This window comes from Tetrao urogallus (genome assembly GCF_951394365.1).
Source record: "Tetrao urogallus genome assembly, chromosome: 5".
Classification (NCBI taxonomy): Eukaryota; Metazoa; Chordata; class Aves; order Galliformes; family Phasianidae; genus Tetrao; species Tetrao urogallus.
Window position 1 is genome coordinate 47,481,043 of NC_136818.1, and position 20,730 is coordinate 47,501,772.

General features: G+C 37.0%; 1 protein-coding gene across 1 annotated transcript in view; it reads right to left on the reverse strand.

Moving 5' to 3' along the window:
• The window catches only part of FRMPD2 (FERM and PDZ domain containing 2), a gene marked incomplete at both ends in the record, with an annotated part of 52,967 nt that extends 51,839 nt beyond the window's left edge, over nt 1–1,128 (reverse strand). The window contains 2 exons of the mRNA XM_079535905.1: nt 171–297; nt 1,096–1,128. Coding sequence (XP_079392031.1) covers nt 171–297; nt 1,096–1,128 — 160 coding nt within the window. The remainder of the gene's footprint in view (nt 1–170; nt 298–1,095) is intronic.
• Nucleotides 1,129–20,730: the final 19,602 nt, after the last annotated feature.

Genomic DNA, 20,730 nt, shown 5'->3' on the forward strand with positions numbered 1-20,730 from the left:
CTTGCTGACTTGCCCGAGTCTTTCCATTATTAAGTCATTTAAATGTAAAGCAATAAATATCCCATTCAACACTGCATGTAATCAGAGCAACGTGAAATTAGACTATTCACCTGACTTGAGAGAGAGTCAAAAATGGCTGTTAGGCATCTCAGATTAGAGATTTACTTTACCTTGGTGAAAATTCATCTGGGAGAACAGTGGTGAGGTGTCCGGTATTTTCTCATGTAGCCTCTTCCTTATCACATGACTTCTATTAAGCTGAGAAGTTGTACTGTCTTCAGTGGCTATTCGTTCTACCTAGAAAACAATGGTACTGCAAGTCAATGTCATGTGATATGTGGACTTCAGACACTCATTAGAAAGTGATCCTTGCCCTTTGCTGATTTGCATTTTGTAAGCAACTTTATTTTCTTAGGCAGGCTTCACAAAGCAGGACCAACCTTTGAGGGCTTTGTGCTTTTGTGCTGGATGTTTAAGGAATACCTTCTCTTGCAGTGGGAAACAGAGTAATAGCACAGGGGCAAAAGTCCCCTCAGAATGCTAAGGAATACTTGTTGAAAGCAGAAGAAATATTTGCAATGTGTTTCAGTTTCATTCAGCTTGTCAACAAAAACTGTTTGCTGATGTTTCAGAGCTTGAAAAAGACTCAATTGTTCACTTATTTAAGGCTTCATAGTCAGGCACGGTTGTACTGTAAATGTTCTCCACCAGCTAAGGAAGTTAAATGAAATTCTCAATGTGGTATAAAAGTGTTGCCTTTGAATATCACAAAGAAAGTCTGAAGCCAAAGTGGTAATGGGAAAATCTCTCTTGTGTAAAGTCCATTCATTGGTGAATATGAAGTCTCAGTAGAGGTTAAGGTAGTTTCAGTTATTAATCAAAGGAAAGACTTATAGAAATCCAGCAGTCTACTGCAAGTGCAAAAGGTGGACGTCTATAATTTCCCAGGATTGTGGCATGAGAAATGATTTTGTTGCTTTTTTGGCTCATACACATACCCACTCAATTTTCTGCATAGAAGCCTAGAAACAAATTTCACTTTAACTTGGACAAGCATGCATTGAAAAGGAGATTAAGTAGGAGAATAGTACCTACCTCACTGACACTTTCCAGGACAAATTGGACCATTTTCTTTATGTAGATATTTGCTGGTAAGGAAGAAGATTCCTTCTGATGTGCTTCACATACTTCCAGAATTGACTCAGGAGAAAGTCTTTTATACGGCAGATCTTCGCATAGTGTTAGCAACAGACTGTGTAATTGGTCACTCAGCTGGAGGGACTGAGTCAACATGGAGGTACAGTTAAATCACACCTCACAGTCATCTGAAATCCTGTCTAAACTGGGATCAGTAAGGCTTTCATTATGAGTGAGAAATGGGCATTAACTTCCTTTAGACTTAGTGACAATCCTGGACAGGCAGTAAAACAGCACTAAATGGAGTCTCTAATGGGATATAGGGTAGCCTTGAAGGGAACTGGTATATACAAGGAGGACCATCAGTTTGTGTAGAAGCTTCCAGGTGACAGCCAGCAACTCAGTCTGCTCCATGTCTTTGCTAATTAGACTGTGCATCATAAAGATTCATGTAATAAGCACTAGCTTAATAAAGTTAAGAAGTTATGCAAGCCAAAACTGTTGCCATAGAGACCAAATACTGAAATTTTAGAGTCATTAAACTTCTGGACTCTTTTCCCTTATACCATGTATAACCTCTAAAAGCTAGTGCTTTCCGAGTTAAGAGCATGCAGTCAAAGTATGGGTATAGAAATGAAGTGAAACGTGTGCTACACATTTTTGAAAAGTTCATGAACAAGCAAGATATGCGAAGTTTCACTTAGCAATAGAATGTGTCCAGAAGTTTTTATTCCATCATCTCATCCATTCTTTGAAAAAACACATGTGAAGCACCAGAATCATGTGGAAATGAAGATTATTCTTTCAGCCCTACCTATCTTAGGGAATTTCTTGTTATGGCCTTTGAACAAGTAATCTTTACTTTTAAAAGAAAATTAATCGTAATAGAAACAGTTCTGCTTCTCAAAAAGGAAAAATAAAATAAAGAAAGGAGAGATAAGAGGCCTAACTAAATTCCTTATCTGCATGAATTGGTATTTTTTATAAAGCCTGTGCCTTTATACAAACATTCCAATCAGCCATATTCTTTTTAGTCCAAAACTAATAGCCACTTTTACTGAGACTTCATGTTACACTTCTCAGTCTTTGACCATACCAAGAGTGAGATAGAATAAAAGAAAACAAAAATGTTTATATTACTGGCCTGGTTTGGAGGAACCTGATAGTCTGCTGACCAATAGAGAGTCATTCCTAAGGAATACACCAACATCTGTCAAAACAGAAAGGGAGACCCTTTATGAAATCTTCATACATAAATTTTTCCAATTGTAGCCAGATTTGTTTAACATCATTAGAAACCAATTTTGACAGTAGATACCTGGTACGCTGCATGAAACCCCACAACCTTTCCTTCACAAGGTCTTATCAAGATTTTTTTGTAGTATACCTCACCTTTGTTAGTCCGATGCGCTGGTTTTTATTCTGTCTGTGGAGTAATTCTGGTGCGCTGAAAGGGATAGCTTCTGTCTGAGATGCATTGTTTTGGAAGGACAAATTTCCTTCAGCAGACAGTAGTACTGACCATGGACAAATCACACAGATGGCAGGGTCTGAAAAATGGTAAAGAAGATAATGGAGTTCTTGTGAATTTCAGTGAGCTGAGAAAATCATTTTGCTGGGATCCACACAGCTAAATCCATTACTAATGCTTCCAGAAGACATACTCTGAAGTCCGTGTAGTCATATTCTTTTATGCCTAGCTGATTTTGTCACCTGGAATTTAGTGATTTAAGATTTGATTTCTATCTCTCAATTCCACTTAAAAACAATATACTGACTGGTCTTACTTGGAGCTTACCCTCAGCCTTGCCCAATGGCTGGTTTCTTCTTAGAAATTGTTTCTTATCTCCTTATATCTCCTTAAAAATATCCATGGCATTGATCAGCGATATTCATATTCATATTCAGTGATCTGAACCAGAAGTGGAAGCAGGAGGTTGGTCAGCCTTCTGTAAACCTTACATGTATGCATGCATGTGCTAATAGAACTTGGCAAAAAACATCCAAGTAACTGAGTTAAAATATCATTTAAAAAACCATGACAAAATGTCTAAGATTTATCTGTTTTCTTAGAAAGGAAAGTCTGCATTAACTATGGAAACATTTGGATAGAGTGTTCCTGCAAATATAGGTACATATGTGTTTTTAAAGTTGGCTATTTATCCACTCTTTTCAGTCTAGGTAGGAAAAACAGAGACTATTAAAATCTCCATAGGTGAAGACTTTGGGACTGTGATGTAAATGTTTTGGTATTTTTACATTTTAAAAATTATATATTAAAGCTAGATGGCTACTTAATTCTTATGCATGTGACCTTCACTTTGGGAATGTGGAACAAAGTTTGAAAGTGTTGAGCTGGTAACATATATACTACTTTGTATAGCTGGAGTACCCAAAGATTCAAGACTTACAGGCCATATTTACAACAGTTAAGACATTTATTTTTTTTGAAAATTAAAGGTCTTAAGATTATCAGCTTGCCTTATCCTTTGATCCTCCCCCATTTCTATAGTGTTGTATTCAAATACAACTAGAATATGCTAGGAAATTAGTATGTTTTAGAAACAGATAGCCAGCTTGATCTTTAGACTCAATTAAGATTACCTGGTTTTGTGTAATGTTGGCCAGCCAACCAGTCAGAATGCCTGCCTGACTAATCTGTGCCCAAACAAACGCATTGGAAATACTGCGGTAGCCAGTTGGTACTGACCAGTGTCAGGTCTAGCAGATGAAGTACGCTGCAGCACAAATGTGGCAGTACTTGCCCTGAGAAGAGCCTGATTCCAGAAACAATGCAGCTGCAAATATGAGAAGTGGAGACAGAGATACGGCTTAGTTATCTGGGCTGTTACTGTGCAAAGACAGTTTACTTTTGCTGCCCTCCAAGAAACGGGATCACTGGGAATTCAGCTTCAGAATGAGTCAAACTTGGCATCACTCTGAACTAGAGCTCTCTAAAGTCATGACTGGGCAACCTTGCACCACATTTCTATATATTATATATTATATATATATAAATAAATAAATAAATACATACATATAAATATATAAATATATATATATATTTATATATATATATGTTGGTTTTTTTTTTAAATAAGATCTGAAGAGTGTAGGGTTGTCTTAGCGTCTGACATGGAGTTAATAAGCTGTGATGGACCTGAGTTGAATTTATCCAGGTAGGTATTTCTGTGTTGCAATCCTTTCCATGTTCCTAGTTCCTGTATTGTATGGCTAGATCAAAGAATCATAGAATTATAGCAGTTGGAAAGTACCTCTGGACACCATGTAGTTTACACTAGATATTTGAGAACTGATTCTTCAGTTGGCCTGACATAGTGGTGCAGTCCATTAAAATTTGGTTGTCAATAAAAGTTCACCCCTCCAGCTATAGCAGAAGTTACATATCACTTGCTTAAAAGTTTTTTACTGAGGGATGGAGGAGCTATGTGAACTTACTCATCCTCCTCCTCTCTCAGTTCTTGAAGGACATGATTCTAGCTGGCACTGCACTTTCTGTGCATATGTTATTCAGACATTAGGAAGGACAATTCTGTCCTGTTCCACCATCTATAGCTCTACTTTAATTTATTTCTGATGCGTAATTTAGAAAAAAGTGGCGGTGTGAAGACTTGCATGTTGGCACAGCAGTTTGCATACAAACATAGCTGCACTGAAAGGTTTCTCATCTGTATTAGAAATATATTATTGCCATTAATAACTTTTGTCTCAAAAAACAAACAAACAAACGAAAAACATGAACATACAAACAAAAACAAAACAAAACAAAACAAAATGAACAATCCCCTCAAAGCAATCATTTAAATACCAAAATAGCTTAAGAATGAGTTTCTAACAGTAAGATACTTTTCATCTCACCTTTGTGAAGGTCTTCCACAAGCTGCAACGTGGACAGGTACAAGAGTGCCCATATATCTTCCTCCTCCAGAGGGCTTCCTTTGGCCCACAGGACCTCTGCCAGTGTTGCACAGGAGCTGCTCATGCCTGCTGTAATAGGAAGCAGATCTGGACCAGCTAGAGTAGACTGAAGTGCTTGTAGCAAGCCCTACTGGTTACAGCTGAGCCCTGCTCTCACAATAAGAAACCTTTTTTGAACTACTTTGTTCACAAAAGACAGGAATAATTTATCCATGTCTTCATCTCAGTAAGAGTAAATAAAGGAGTCTAAGTGACTTCCTCCTATTTCTCAGCCCTTTCACTCATCGTTTCACAACATTATGTAGGGCAAATCATTTTTACTCTGGATATCCTTTATGTTCTGTTCAGGCTTTATGAGTGGTTATCTGAGTGGGAGGGCATTGATTTTGCTGCTTAATTGGGCGCCCTTGTATATAAAAACACAATTGTGATAATCTTAGACAAAAAGAATGACAAAGCAAGAGATGCACTGTAACATAAAGGATCTATAAACACAATTCAGAAATTATGTTTCATTCACTGCTCAGGTTGTAAAAACTTGTAGACTTACTGGATTCATTGATTGAACATTTTCATGGTCTGACAGCTAAGACTTGAAAGCTGCAGTTCATTCTTACTAGCATACATATAAACATTCTTAATTTCAGTGAACCAAATTAAAAAGTAATTCCCTCTGCATGCTGCTGAATAGCAATGCAGTGGTTCTCAGAATGCTGTTTACTCCCTGACAGGTGCATGAGAATTGGTGTAGTGTGGGAGAATGTTGGTTCTCACCACCTCCATGTTTCTTCTCAGCTGCAATGAAGTATCATGCTATTTAGAGAAAGGCATCCTGTACTGAATCGTAATTTAATATATCTTACCAATTGGAAGAGTATTTTTCCAATCTTAGGTAACTACCATCTTCCTTTTGACTTGAACTGTCAAAGCTTTTTCTCCTCAGAATGTTTTACCATACTAAATATTGTCAAAGATTGTTCTTCGTAAATGGGCTTTATATTCCCATTTCACCCATTTCACATTTCAGTAATGTACTAATCTAGGTATAGCTGCCCTAGGTTTACACATCTGTAAGGAAAACTTAATCCAGGGTTAGAATTCGCTAACAGTTTTTGTAATTAATTTTGGTTTTGCTGTTGCTATCCTGTAACAGTGATCTACATTGTATGCTGTATAAATAGAGGCTTAATGAGAGAAGTAGGAAGTGATCCATCTATTGCTTTGTGATGCTGTCATTTTCTATAGGCCACCGAGTGATGACACTTGAGCCCAGAATGCTGTTGTTATGTTATAGGATTGCAAGTGCTACTGTGAAAATAACTTCACTCAAAGCATGAAAACACATCTTTCCTCCAGCATTTCTTCACCCTCAGGACACAGCCCACTTACTGTTCTCATTTGCTCTCTGCCTGCAAGTGAATTTACTGTATCTTACAGGTGATTTTTTTTTCTGTCTACAATTTATTATGCAGCTTTCAAGGGGTCACTACAAGAGCATTGCAATGTTCTGCAAGACAAATATGTTGTTGATTAATAGACTTCTTAGACTTTGCTTCATGGGGTCTTGTCCTGGTTCACTAGCTTCCATTCAAGGAAGCACAACACTGCAAGAACGACCCCTTGCTGCAGTCACTGTGGGATTATGGGCCAACATTTTAAACAGAAACAGAGTTCTAATTTTAGCCTGTGTGCCTTCAAGAGATAGTAAAGCTTCTTAAAAACCCAACCTTAATTAGAAGAGACAGACAAAGCTTCTTAATCTAAGTCATCACCATCTCCCTTAATAATAAATTACTGTGATAGCATTTCACTTAACCCTGTGGTACTGGGACTAAGCAATCAATTCACATCCCCAGAGCTAGAATCAGTGTGGCTCCTCCATATGAGTAATCCACCAGCCTATACTTGCTGCTGTTTTGTTCAAGATTGTATTGGAAGAAGAAGCACTGAATCCTCTATTTTAGATGGAAGTGCTTGTACAAAGTCATTTCAGTGCTGGTATTTCTAAGTAGCATAAATTACTCAAGGCTAGCAGTTGTCTGGATTCCTTTATAGACATTACATCTTTATAGAGACAAAGCACAAAAAGAAGGTACATCAGAGCTGTTAAACTTTGGTAGTAAATGTTTTTTTTAAGGGTAGGTATAGTGTCTCAGACCACAATTGAGTGTGAATTAAATGAATTCTGCTAGCAACTATGTACAAATTTCTTCAAAAAATATATGAATGATTAAGCTGTATGGCTATGGAAATAAGAATCTCTTCAAAGTGTAATAAATTACTGCTTTAACATGATATAGAATTAAGTGGTATGTTATTTTAAAAGCAAATTGGCAATTGATTTTTAAGCACACTCAGAATGCCCTGTAATTGTGGGCTGTATTTTTAATTTCTGGTTTTCGAGAACAGCATAATATGATGTTTCACAAAAATGCAACAGTGAATGGTTGGGGAAAAAAAATGTTTTTGTAACCAACTTAGGCTTGTATGTAGGTTTATATGACATGAGAGTATAAGTGATAAAAAGATATGATTACCATTGTAGCACTGTACGTATTGATAGTATTTAAATTCAGTAAAAGCTGTGATCCAGAACCAAACAGTTCTGACCTTCAAACAAGCTAACAATGTTAAGGCAAAGCAGACAAATCAGGTGGTAACAAGGAGATAGGTTGCTAACCTTGTAAGAAGGGACTAGCTTGTTCACATGATTCTCACTTGATCTCTTGATTGTCACTTGGCTAGATCTAGTTGAGTCCGAAGGGAAAAATCAGAACAGCAGAATGCAATCACCCACTGTGGAATTTGGCCAAGATATAGAGGTTAGTGTTTTACTGCTTGGAAAAAGTATCAAAGGGCTTTCATCATCTATTGGTACTTGTCTGTGAGGTCAAAGACAAATCTTCATTGACTTCTATGGAACAAAGTAGAAGTATCATTAATGCCATCCAAATGGGCAAATTAACCTAAAACAGTCCCCCTATTCTCATCTTTGCAACAAATATTCATTCATTATGTAGGCAGCTTCAAGTCAATAATTTTCCTCTGCAAAAATTTAATCTACTCTTCTGGCATGGATATGAAAGATAAGGCTAACCCATCATTTGCCAAAAACATCCACCTGTTTGTGACATTTTTTTTCAAATTGTTTTAGTCCACTTCAGTACATTTTGTTTTATCCTATATTTATGCTTTCCTTCAAGCAGTGATTGAAATTTAGCATCAGTGAAAGAAATGGAACTGCTTATTAAAGATGATGAATTACAGCTTTGCATCTGAATTTAACATATAATAACAGTCACAAAAGAGTAATTTTATATGTGAGGGTCACTTAATGTGCAATTTGGCTTCGTAATATTTGCCGGTCTTAGTAAAGTATAAGTGAGCAACTTAGCTTTTGTCAGCCTTCATCTTTGCTGTTGCTGCTTTGTTGACTGCATAAAGATGACAAAAGAGCAATTCTGGGGGGAATAGGAGCAAGGGGAATGGCACATCTGGATTCCTAACTGAATGCCAGCCCTTTTTCACAGAAATCTATTGGCTAGAGTTTACTGTGGAATTTGTTCAGCTGTGAAATTGTTTTCTGCAGAATCAAAGTATTAATCCATTACCTGGATGGTAGTGAAAAACTAGGTGAAAAAGAGAGATCACAGGACAAACCATGAATAAGATGGTGGGGGAATAATTTTTAGGTTTTGGAAATATCAGATCTTTTTTTTCTGATGTACTTTTAAAGACATGAAACAAGAGCACATTTGCCCCATTTAGGCACCTTGTAGGTAGAAGAGCAAAGGATTGAACTTGGGCAGGAGCCAAGCATTCTGTGAGCCGAAAGCTTTCTATCACAGCAGAAATGTCTTTCAATTTTCACGGTCTGAAAGACATTCTTGCAAAGTTTTTGCCTTTCTTCTGTCTGGACATCCAGCTCAGCTTAGATATTCTATCCTGTATATTGCAAAATACATGGCTATCCCTTTCACCTTTTAAACTTCAGAGGGGTATAAACAGTGGTAGATTTTGTAAAGAGATGTGCCTGAGGAAATAGCATTTCCTATGTATGGTTTGAAGATAAATATCCATCAGAGGCCATCCGCTAGAGGAACTGCTTGGTTTTGACACAAGTGAGCCAGTGAGAGGCCACACGAGGAGGATCTGTGGCAAACTTGAGAGGTTCCTGCTCAGCCTCTAAGCCACTGAGAGTGTGAGGGGAAGCTGATATTGATTTTGCTTAATTTAAGCACTACACTGTGTGGGAGTATCTAAACCTCCAACTTCCAAGGACAGCCTCAAAGGCCAGGAAGTATTCCTTCTTGCACTGCATTGAAAGACACATCACTAAAACTATGCGCATGTCTAGGAAAGGCTGGTCGTTAGCCATCAAGATACAATATTTTTCTTAGCTTTCTCCCTTTCAGCTGTTGTTCTCCAACTCCCTTGCTATGTCTAGCAGTCTCTGCCAGCCTGTCTAAAATCACTTCCTGTAAGTGACCAAGGGGACAGAAGCGAGCTTCAGTATAGCCCACAGTGAAACTTGTATTGGTGGCAGAAGGATGAAGTGGGGAAAAACTTTTTAGAAGCCAAATTTAAGGCAGAGAACCTCGGGTTTATTCTGCAATACAATTGAGATTATTATTATTAGTAGTAGTAGTATTACTATTTTAATTGAGCAATCTGTTTTCAAATCTAAGCCGACCAAATGCCAGAAAAGTTGGCAACTTTAAGTGATGTTTTCCTTGGATTTTAGATGGCTAACAGACTGACTTTAAGGGCCGAAAATGTTCGGCTGTTGTGTGCCTTATGTCTTATGCCTAAACCTCAGCTCTGGAACACTATCTCTCAACTCCTTCAGACTGAGTCAGGGTCACCTCTTTCTTTACGCAACTCAGACGACAGTAAGGGGAGCACGAAGAGCTACCTGCTATGATATTATCAGAGGTCCCACAGAGCTTGTGGTTAAGACCTTGTGTACCATTGCCTCAGTGTGAAGTCCTGATCCATTCAACTCTATTGCAAACTCCTATCAGCAGCAGCAAGTCTAAGCTTCTGTTCTGTATTCTGTCTGCATACAGGAGTAGGGAAGATCAGTAAGCGTCAGCACTTCTAAATGTACCCATTATGGGTATATTTCTCAAAACTGAATTGTTTCAATGTTTAGTACTTGAAAGAAAAAGCTTGATTTTTAAGAATATCCCCAGTTTCAGTTATGCAAATACTCTGGCATACCAAGGTGAGGGCTTCAATCTAGATAAAATCAGTGTGTCTATGCTATCTTTTGATTTTCCTCTGTGATTCCACCCTTCAAAGATTAATACCTTATGGTCATGCTTCTTCTCTGAAGTACCTTATTTTTAAGAGAAGCTCAGTTATTAATTTGTAGTTTTATATCTGTATGGAACAAGAGTTCAGAAACTTCAAGCGGGATCAAAAATTAATTGAAGACTAGAAGTGAATTAAAGCACAAATAACACAAATAATATTTGACTAAGGGAAGACAAATGCTTTTTAAATATCAAGTGTTCCAGGTACCCAGAGGAAAGCTCTTACAGTCCGACTCAGGACATGCTGTACAATAAATCAAACTTGCAATACAAAATTAGAGGGGATTAAAATAGGCCCAGTGTTAACATTTGGATGGAGCTATAGTTTTAAAACTATCAGCAGTAATTCCACAGTAAACCTGCAGAATTTATGAATGATATCTCCTGAGCCCAACAGTCTGGTGATGTGGCATGATGAAGGCAGAGCAGTTCCCATAGGCACAGCTGCAGGAGCAACAGCAGAAGCAAGTGTCCACCTCACTGCTGACACAAACCTGAGCCAAGACCAGAACCACCTCCCTGGTTTTCATGGGAAGCAGCTTTGGAATGATACTTGCCTTGTCTTCTCTCACAGTCTTTTATGCACTTAATTAATATGTATTTATCACATGTGAATGTAGAAAATGTTTTTGACATGATAAAATTATCCTAGTGTCTCTACAGATTAAATGCTTGGTGAACAGAATCATTTCTGGATTAAGACAGGAAGACAGAGCTTGTTTTGCTTAGCTGCGTGGAACATTTATTAAACTGGTTCTGGTTCTGCACGGTGCCATGGAGACAAGTTTGGGATCAGTAAAATGATTCTGCCCCACTCAAAAGTGCACTTGAGTGCTACTAAGTGAGCAGCCTCCACAAGGATCGTGATCCTTTCTTCCTCAAGGCTACCAGTTTTCCGCTTATATAGAAAAAGCCCAAACCTTGTAGTCTGTAGTGCTATATGGAGATTTGAGAGGTGTCAGCCTTCAGGATGACTAGGATGAGATAATCAAGAAATACTGAGGAGGCACTGAAAGCAGGGATCAAGCTGTCTGTCAGTAAGGACCCTAACCCAGATTTGTTTTGCAACTGATTCATGGCAATCCATGCTGCAGCAATGTGCAATTGGCTACAGACAAAAGATCACCTCAGCCTGTAACCATGTTATGCTGACCATGTTAAAAATGCTGTGAGCTGTTGATAGTGCCTGACTCCATCTGCTGTGTTTGTAGCAGCTCCCATTGAATGCTTCAGGCTACATTTAGTGCTTGAAGAACAATGCTCTGATGAGAGACAAATACATGCTTATCAAAATAAAATATAGAAATGATTTACTAAGAAATGACAACTAAGTATAAAGCTATTTTAGGCACTATTCATCTATGCAGTTTAAAATTGAAAGCCCGAGTAAATCATGAAACAGAAAATATATTAAAATGCAGTTAAAATTGAATTAAGTGAATGTTTTTCACTGTCAACTAACTAATGACTGTTACTGATAACAGTCATAGAGGAAATATGGAAAAGCTGTATTGAAAATAAATGTAATATCTTAATCATAAATATATGAATATTTTAGAGGAACAAAAGGAAGTAATCTAGGAATATTAGATGCTCTTACTGTGTACTTCTATATTTTCAATGTCTATCTTAAACTTTGACTTTTTTTGTGCTCTTAATACATCATAGGAGCACTGCAGTAAACCTTTAAAAAATCTCAAATCAATTCCTGACTCAAGCTATCATTTACATGTTAACATATTTTTAGCCTGGAAGTAAGGATAACAACCAGGTAAAAAGCTAAATAATTGGCAATTCCTTTGCTTAAGTACAGTTCACTATATTTCAGTGCTGTTTTCTATAAAATATGTATTATTTTTAGGTATATTAAAATTCAAAACAGACTGAAAAGAATAAATATCCAGTTTAAAATTAATTTCAATCATACACTGATTTATTCACATGTGTACTGTATGCAAATTGTATACTCTGACTCACTGTACAATTCTTGCTATGATTTTTGAGAGAATACATTGACTTCTGCATACCAGAGAGATAAATTCCATTAAGTATGAAATTCATCTCTCTGGAATATACAGCTGAAACTTATGGGGTTTTAATTTGAATAAACATTTAAAATAATATTAAATGTTTCGGTTCAAATGAATGTAAGATAGGTGGAGCCAAACCTGTAAACACTGACAAACCAGAAAGGGAGTTGCCTTGTTGCAAATTTACAACTTCTCATTGGAAAGATGATGCCTCATAAGTTTTGCTCTCATGATACAGCTTTCAGTATATGATAGATTTTAATCCTCTAATGTCAATTAGTTTATTTGATTTCCTTTTTAGAAACATGCACTTTAATCAGTAGGAGAATTAACCAAACTATTAGAAGATATTCAGCAATGAAGGGGGATAAAACTTCACTTCTGAAGAGAGCAGATATCACTGCTAGGAAATCATAATCTTATAGACTGTTTTTTAAAAAGTCTCATCTCTGAAGGGGAGAGTTGAAATCTGAGCTCTGTAGGGTGTGCCTACCTGAATTTCACTAGCTGAATGGTAAGGGTGTTAAAATAGATGTGGCTTTAGTACAGGATCTATGGCCAATGTTCCCCAAAGACATATTGCCCACAGAATGTTACCGATGCCGAAAGAAAATGTAGAAAAATTGAAAACCGTACCGAATCAGGCTTAAAGGACCAAATTCCAATTTCCTCTTTCCTTCAGAGGGAGCCTGCCTATGAATTTCCGAGAATATTATGCTGTCTGCAGACAGTATGCAAATAGATACTCATTCAATAGAAATGCATAAAATCACCTCACTGGATATCTGTATTCAAAGGAAAGCAGTGGTATATTTGCTCTTGCTAAGCTTATACACTCTATCACCTCCACCCTATGTGACGTCAAACCTCAAGGACCTCACAGAATATCAATGTGTAATAGAGAACTATTGCCATTCCTTCATTTTTTTTCTTATACTTTTTATAAAAAAGTTCATTTTACAGGAGAGCATAATTCAACAGTGGCCTAGAACTGAATCTAAAGCTGTCTATACTGTGATGCTTTAAGGATTAAAGCTTCAAAGATGTGCTGTCTGCTGCTGCAGTGCCAGAAATAGTAGGACAACAGAACTCAAACACCATGGTAGAATTTCACTTTTATGTTTATTGGCTTACATCCCTTTTTAGGCATTATTCTTTACAATGAGGCAGCCCGGATCCATAGGTGGGAACTGGAAACAAAGCATCAAATGATGGGCTGACTCTGAGGTTAAAAGGTACCAACTTCATCCTGAAAAACCTTAGCTCTAGCTAAGCTTAGCTTAGCTCTAGCTACTTCACATGCCAAATTAAAAATGAAGTCCCAAGCACTATGATTTTAGCCTATGCTCCACAGGCCCTACAGAGACTCTCCAGAGCTTCTCAAGGAAGTTATTCCTAATACAGTCAGAGCTACTGTAGTTTGCCCATAGTTAACAGTAAGTCAGGTAATCTGAAGCTAGCTTTGGTGTCCTGAAATTGTCACAGTTGTACACTTGTTTGCAAAGCCAAAGCTTCTGAGCTTGCTGCTGCTGACTGGCTCTGTCACTTGAGAAAAGCCTTCTTTCAACACATTGCTGCGGATGATGTGGCTTTCTATCTATGCTTCAGATGTAAATAGTATTTGCATTTCTCCAGAATTTACACCCAAAAAGTTCTAAATCAGTAATGTTTACAAAGCATGTGACAAAACTTCCATAAAATAAGGCTGCTTTTATGTTTGAAACTTCAAACTGCTAAGCAGAGACTTGCCTAGAAACTGAGAGCAATAGAGAAGAAATTAGGAAAAAAGTTTCCTAACTAAGCTTCTTTGGTACTGGGTTGTAACTGCTTGAAATACATCTTTCTGGGGCTTGGAGACCAGTGCTGTTTTTGTTCTTGTTGTTGGTTTTTTTGTTTGTTTTTTAAATAGTACACTGTGTAAATCCATTAATATAAGACATATTTTAACAGGTTTTTTTTAGAATCATGCAGGTTGTGTTATACAAAAGCAGACTCATCCTTGCCAGAAAAGCAGAAATAATTTATTTGCTTCTATATCTTTACCTTCAATAGAAAATAAAAAATAAGGCGAGGAACTCTGTACTTTCATGAATGAAATTCTGACATGGGTGAATGTCTCTAACTCAAGGGACTGAGCATTGGTTTGCTGGAGCAAAATCTGAACAACCCACAGTTACCATTTTTAATACACGCAAGCATCCCTCTACCTGGAATTAGCTAATGGCTTGAAAGAAATAATATAAGTTTTATTATAAGAAAACAAACTCTAAATATTAGCTACTGCTCTACAAAGAAAGAAAATGGACACTGTAATACTTACTAAATTGATAATGAGATTAAGTGAAATAAGTAAGAACCTACCTGTACAAGTTGGGCAGATGCTGCATCCAGAATAATCTTTAATCTTCTATAGTTCTGACTGATAGCAATTGCTTAGTTCTTCATAATTGTAAATTTTACAACAATCATATTGAGGACTTCCTTGGACTTCTGTTTTTTGCCTTCTGTCTTGCTCGCCTTCTCTCCCTCTCTCCTTCTGCCTTTTGCTCTCTCTCTCTCTCTCTCTCTCTTTTTCTCTCTTTCTACTGCTTTGTTTATGTCTCGTAACCAAGCACTGTATGTTCTGGCAAGTGGCTAAGCAAGTAAACAAAAAAGTTCCTTCTCATGCTTGCAAGCCCAGCCTAGCAGCACCTGGTCTGAAGTTGGAGGCAACATCATGGCTGCTGAAGCAGTTTACGCTCTTTCCCTTTTTCTTTTTTCTTTTTATTTTTTTCCTGATAATTCACTCTCCAGGTAATTGAGCGAGCTTTGAGGAAGTGGCTCAGAATAAACCTCTGGGCCCATCGGCATACAAGAACTCAATTGGATTACCTGACGCACACAGGAGCATTAAAACTAAAGCCCTGTAGACTGATGTCACTTTCAGCCTCTGCCAATCCAGAGAGAAAGAATACGCCAAAGCACAGACTGAAGGGCTAAGGGGGTGCATGTTTCTTCCATGAACAGCAAAATCCTTAAGACTGAATCAACAATGTGGAGATTTTGATGGGTTTGCTTGACAGAAAAAAAAAAAAAAAAAAACAACCCAACAACTGAAATAAGGGATTTTCTTTTTCCAGTATTGCTGTAAAATTCTGGTTAATTATTTCAAAGTGCAGAGCTTGTGGGATACTGCAAGACTGTGCTGGGTGTGAGGAAGTGGAAAAAATACCTTAGCAAAATAAAAGTTCTATTGGACTTATTTAAAAAGCTCTTCACACTGGTTATTTCTCCACTCTTCCCACTTCTCTTTCTTTCGGCATTTTGCTTTATTCTTTCAGTCTCCAAAACAGTTATCTTCTGGTTTGAACTAATTAGAAATTCCTCTGCCTTCAAAAAGTCTAAACTCATTCATTCAATTCATTTCCAAGTGTTAAAAAAAGTAAGAAGAAACGATCAAAATATATTTTATGCATTGTAATGGCAGAGATCCACCCTTCTTCTAAAATTAATATTCAGATAGAGCAGATACCATCTCATTTTTAAAAGTGACACTCAATATTTTGATGACACAGCAGAAAATGTGGTAACACACAAAAGGCCAAAAGATACATCAAGAAAATATTCAGATGAGGCAAATATTAGTGCTAAAGTCATTATGCCAGATCCTCATACTGTCTGATTTATCAGCTAAAATTCAGCTGTGTTCTTTACATCTTGTTATTCCTTGGACTCTCATCATCTGCACTCCTGATTCTTATCTTTCAGAAGTGCTTTTCTGGAGAGTCATTGGAGGAACCTTTACTTTCTCCTTCCAACATTGCATAAGCATTCCACAAAACAGATTTTTTTTTCTTTCTCCCTTTTTCATTGTGATTTGAAAATGTAATTTCAGCCACCATCTCAGGGCATGGGTGTCTCCTCTTTAGATATCTCTCTTCATGTTCATCTGAAAACCTTGGATGGCCTCTGTGCTCGTCTTCAAAATAACAAGTTATTTTGTTATTTTGGTTCAATATGGGCAAAATAGCTCTGATAAAGTCTCATTTCTTTACTTTTAACTCCTTTTTTCTTTTTTTAGTCACTGTTATCCCAAGCACACACGCTGAGATTCATCTTCAGTTTGGTTTTCTTCTTCAGTCAACTCTTCCATAATATCTGGACCTTGTCATGTGCTTTTGCATAAAATTTACAAGTTATCTTCTTTATCTATCTGTGAAAAACATGTATTCAGGCTTCTATCACCTTATATTTTAATTGCTGCAAACCTCTCTCCTCTGGCAGTGACAAATACAACATTGCCTTATCCAAAATATCACAGAAACATCCATTTTTCTGAACTATCACATCGGGCATATTACCCATCTTCTTGTATTCTTTCACTAGTTCCTTGTTTTTGTAGCAGTAAAATAGACATCTTTTTTCTAAATAAATCTGCCGTAAATATGCAAGTAATTCAAGTAGGAATAAAACTAGATAGAAAATTCTCACATCTGAGATGTTTTAAACACAGCATCTTGGAATCAGCAAACCAACAGTTACTGTTAAATCTCAGCAACAGCACAGTAGAGACTATTTCCCATGATCACTGGCACTGATACTGAGCTTCTTTTTTAACTTGAAATGGATCCAAATACCAACAGATCAGCTAAAGGCTACTGATGCTAAAGAGAAACTCTGAGCATTGATGCACCTCAGAATATATTCAGTCTGATCATCCAAGACAGTCATACTAGCAGGAAAAATCAACATAGAAGTTTGTGGCTGTCCTTTCTCCAGGTAATGAATGGCAAGGAGACATGCAGTTATTTATTAGGGTGCATTTGTAGCTACCAAATTTGATTTAAGTAGAGTGTATGTATAATGCTGTTTGTGGAGTTAATGGGGTGTGTGGCTTGTTGAATCATTTTTCTAGAAATAACGTATTGTGTGAATATGGTCCCATTAAATCAGGTAGAAATGTTGATTTTATTAGCTAATCAAAGTGACAAAGTAATTTATACTCCATTGCTTTAAGAAAAGACATGGCTCTTGTGAAAGCATGGGCCTGGTTCTGATCTATCAACACCAATGCAAATCTGTAGTAGTTTTCTTGATGTAAGCAATTGTTCTGGATTTGTGAAATCTAATTCTTAGCCATGGTTCCTTCTTGATTCTAAATAGTCATTCAGATGAAGCATTTTAGAATAATATTTACCTTGTATTGAGCTGAATTAAAGTGACATTTCAGGCGTAAACGGAGATTATATGAGAGCTTTATCTGAGTTCATTCTGTTCACCAACTGTATCCTCTACTGTGCAGAGATGACACTTTTGTGATTGTGGCAAAGTTTATGTAACTAGATCACTATGAAAGAAGGTTAACAAGATGAAAGACCATTTATCCTAGTGAAGGAACTGCTGGATGGAGGCTTAGGATCTCCCTTATGCTCTGTCCAGCTTTCTGAGACTTGGCAAGGGTTAGAATCCAATTATTCTCTGGCATTAATGCCTTTTCATCCCAAAGAAGCTGAAGTGTGGGAAGCTCTTAAAGTTTACATAAAGGTGAGGATTATTATTTACTTCTCAGCTGATGATGGTACATGCAGGCTGTTAGTACTACAATCATGGTTCAAACATGGGGTTTCTATTAAAAAGTGAAGAGTCACAGTGCTTTTGTTAAGTTTCAACAGTTTTATTTCAGAGTCCCGTAGAGCAGACCATAAACTGCTGGAGTGGCCAGAAACAAATGGAGATCACTTGAACCTTAAAACAAAACCACAAAAAGCAAACAAAAAAAAACCCAACAGACAATCTCTCTTTTTGTTTCAAGTCTGCTCCAAATCATGCAGTGCAACCTAATTACTTCCGATTTTGAATCTTCATGCATCATCTCTGTATGCAGCATATATACAAGTTAAAGATTTGTTTCCATGTGGTTTCTAAGCAGATTGGAGTTGATCCAGTCATCTATATTTAGGTTAGCAAAGTAATATAGGGATGTGAGTCTATGCTCTTATTCTGGTCTTTGTAGTCAGGGTTATTTCACATTAGTGTCTTCATGAGGCACCTGGTTGGATTTTTGTAGCTATGATCTCAGTTGTGAAGGAAAATATGTGAAAAAATATGTGAAGGTCAATATGTAGTATGTATAGCTGGACACCCTGTTTCTCTCCAAGAAATAATTCCTAAGGTAAACAAAAAAGCACTAACCTGAGGTTGGTGTTTTGCTGCTGTTTGTTTGTTTAATTTCTATTTGAAGTGGGCTGAAAGACAGCATAATTCAATTATTGTCTCCCACTGGTGATGCTAACTGGTTTTCCTTAAGAACAATAAGCAAAGGCTGCATCAGACCTCTGGGACTTTCTAAATCTTTAGAAAGATCTGTGCATGGGTAAGATCCAATTGAAACCTCATTTTTAATACAATCTGTTAAATTTCCTTTTGATTCTTTCACTGCTTTTGAGTTATGATGTGAGGCAATAAGACATGGTTGAAAAGTAGCTCATGTTCATAATACCTGATTGTAGCTCTGCCGATCCCACAAGTAATTCAGTGATGGGCAATATTCCTATGAGATGTCTTTTAAGACATCTTTCTAGCATACAAGGAAAGAGTAGTTCATAATATAAGGTACAAACTGACATCCTTTACTGGCTGAATGTTCACAGACTGCAAGGGAGTCATTCTCTAAATAAGAACTGTAAATACATGCCATTAATCTGAGGGAAAAATAAGACTAAAACTTCTTTACACATTTCTGGATTATGGCAGTGGAATGCCATGTAAATGCATCATGTGTAGTTTCATTTAAAATAGCCATTTTCCACAGCAATTACACAGTTGGAAGGAAAAAAATCTCTCTCCTCTCTCTTGGAAAAGAGATTCTATCTTTAGTTTGTTGTTGACCACCACTAAGAAGCCTGCGTATATTCAGATATACATTTGTATATCAGATTAACACTTTATTTATGGAGTGAAAATATTTTTTCTCTGCAATACTTTAAGTGATCAAAATGATCAAAACATACTGCCAGAATCCAGCCCAGTGAACACACCATCTAATGTCCTCAGATAATTCCAAACTCCAAGAATATTTGCTAAATTATATGAAAATCCCATGCAAAATTTCAACTGACTAGTAAAACAACGAACACTGTGTTGTGTTAATGTCAATGCATAGAGCTACATAGAGGCATATGATTGTGTAGGCATCGTTTCCTAGTGGTAAAACTACACTTTTCTCCACAACCAATATCATTTGTCAGGGCACGCTTCACTGACTGTCCATTCTTTGCTGCCAATTCATTCAGTGTGCCAACTCATGTACATGGATTGCTCCTTGAACGATGGCAACTCAGACAGAGCCTTGCAGAATCAGAGAAGAAGGGGTTAATGGGATTAATGACATTTCAGAGGCCACAGTTTCTAGATTGGACAGACAGAAAGGTCACATTTACTGAGCTGAAGATACCCTGAAGTACCCCATCAACACAGTCCCCTATTCACAGTCATGTTTATAACCTGTCGCATGGTGCCCCATGGTGGCTGTTTTCCCTCTGTTGTATTTCCCAAAGCCAGCAACTATTTGACTGATCTTGGTAACAACTTTAAAAAATCTTAATTCATGATTCTTTGCTAAAAGTTGATTTGCTATTAGTTATATGAGACACCTTTTGATCTACATGGTTTTAATGCCTGCTCTAGTTAGCAACAATTCTTGGTTCATTATTTTATGCTTTTTCAGTTTGCATTTCTTCAGTTTTGTTTTGGTTAGTTTCTGAAAATTTTCTGTTTCACTTTCTCATATGAAATTGAACTTTTACGCCAAAAGCAGCAGTAGAAAGATGCTTGAGTAAAGATATTACCAAACTATTTTTTATTTCACATAAGCATATATTCCAGAATTTTCTAAAATGTTTTAAAGTCTGGGCCTTGCCTCCACCTAATCTTCCTTAGCAAACAATATTTATCAACCTGTTTTCATAAGAGGACATGGATGTTGATCCTGGCTTGGATTTATCAAGTGGTAGCATGGAAAAATTGCAATCCGCCGAGTACCCTCTTGAGATCAGGATGAGATGAGGAGAAGTTTGTCTTGTTCATTTCCAAGTTGGCTTTCACTGCTGCAAGATACCTAGGTGCTATGAGATGATGACGATACATAAATGTTTAAAACAATAACTAAAAAAAAGCTATAACTACAGTGGCTACACATTTGCACAGGTGGTTTAGGCTGAGAACCTGATGAATTTCAACTTTTTGCAATGCAATTTATTGAAAATTGGTTATGAAAAAAAATGGATGGACCATTCTTCCAAAAAAATGTCTTTATATAGATAACCAAA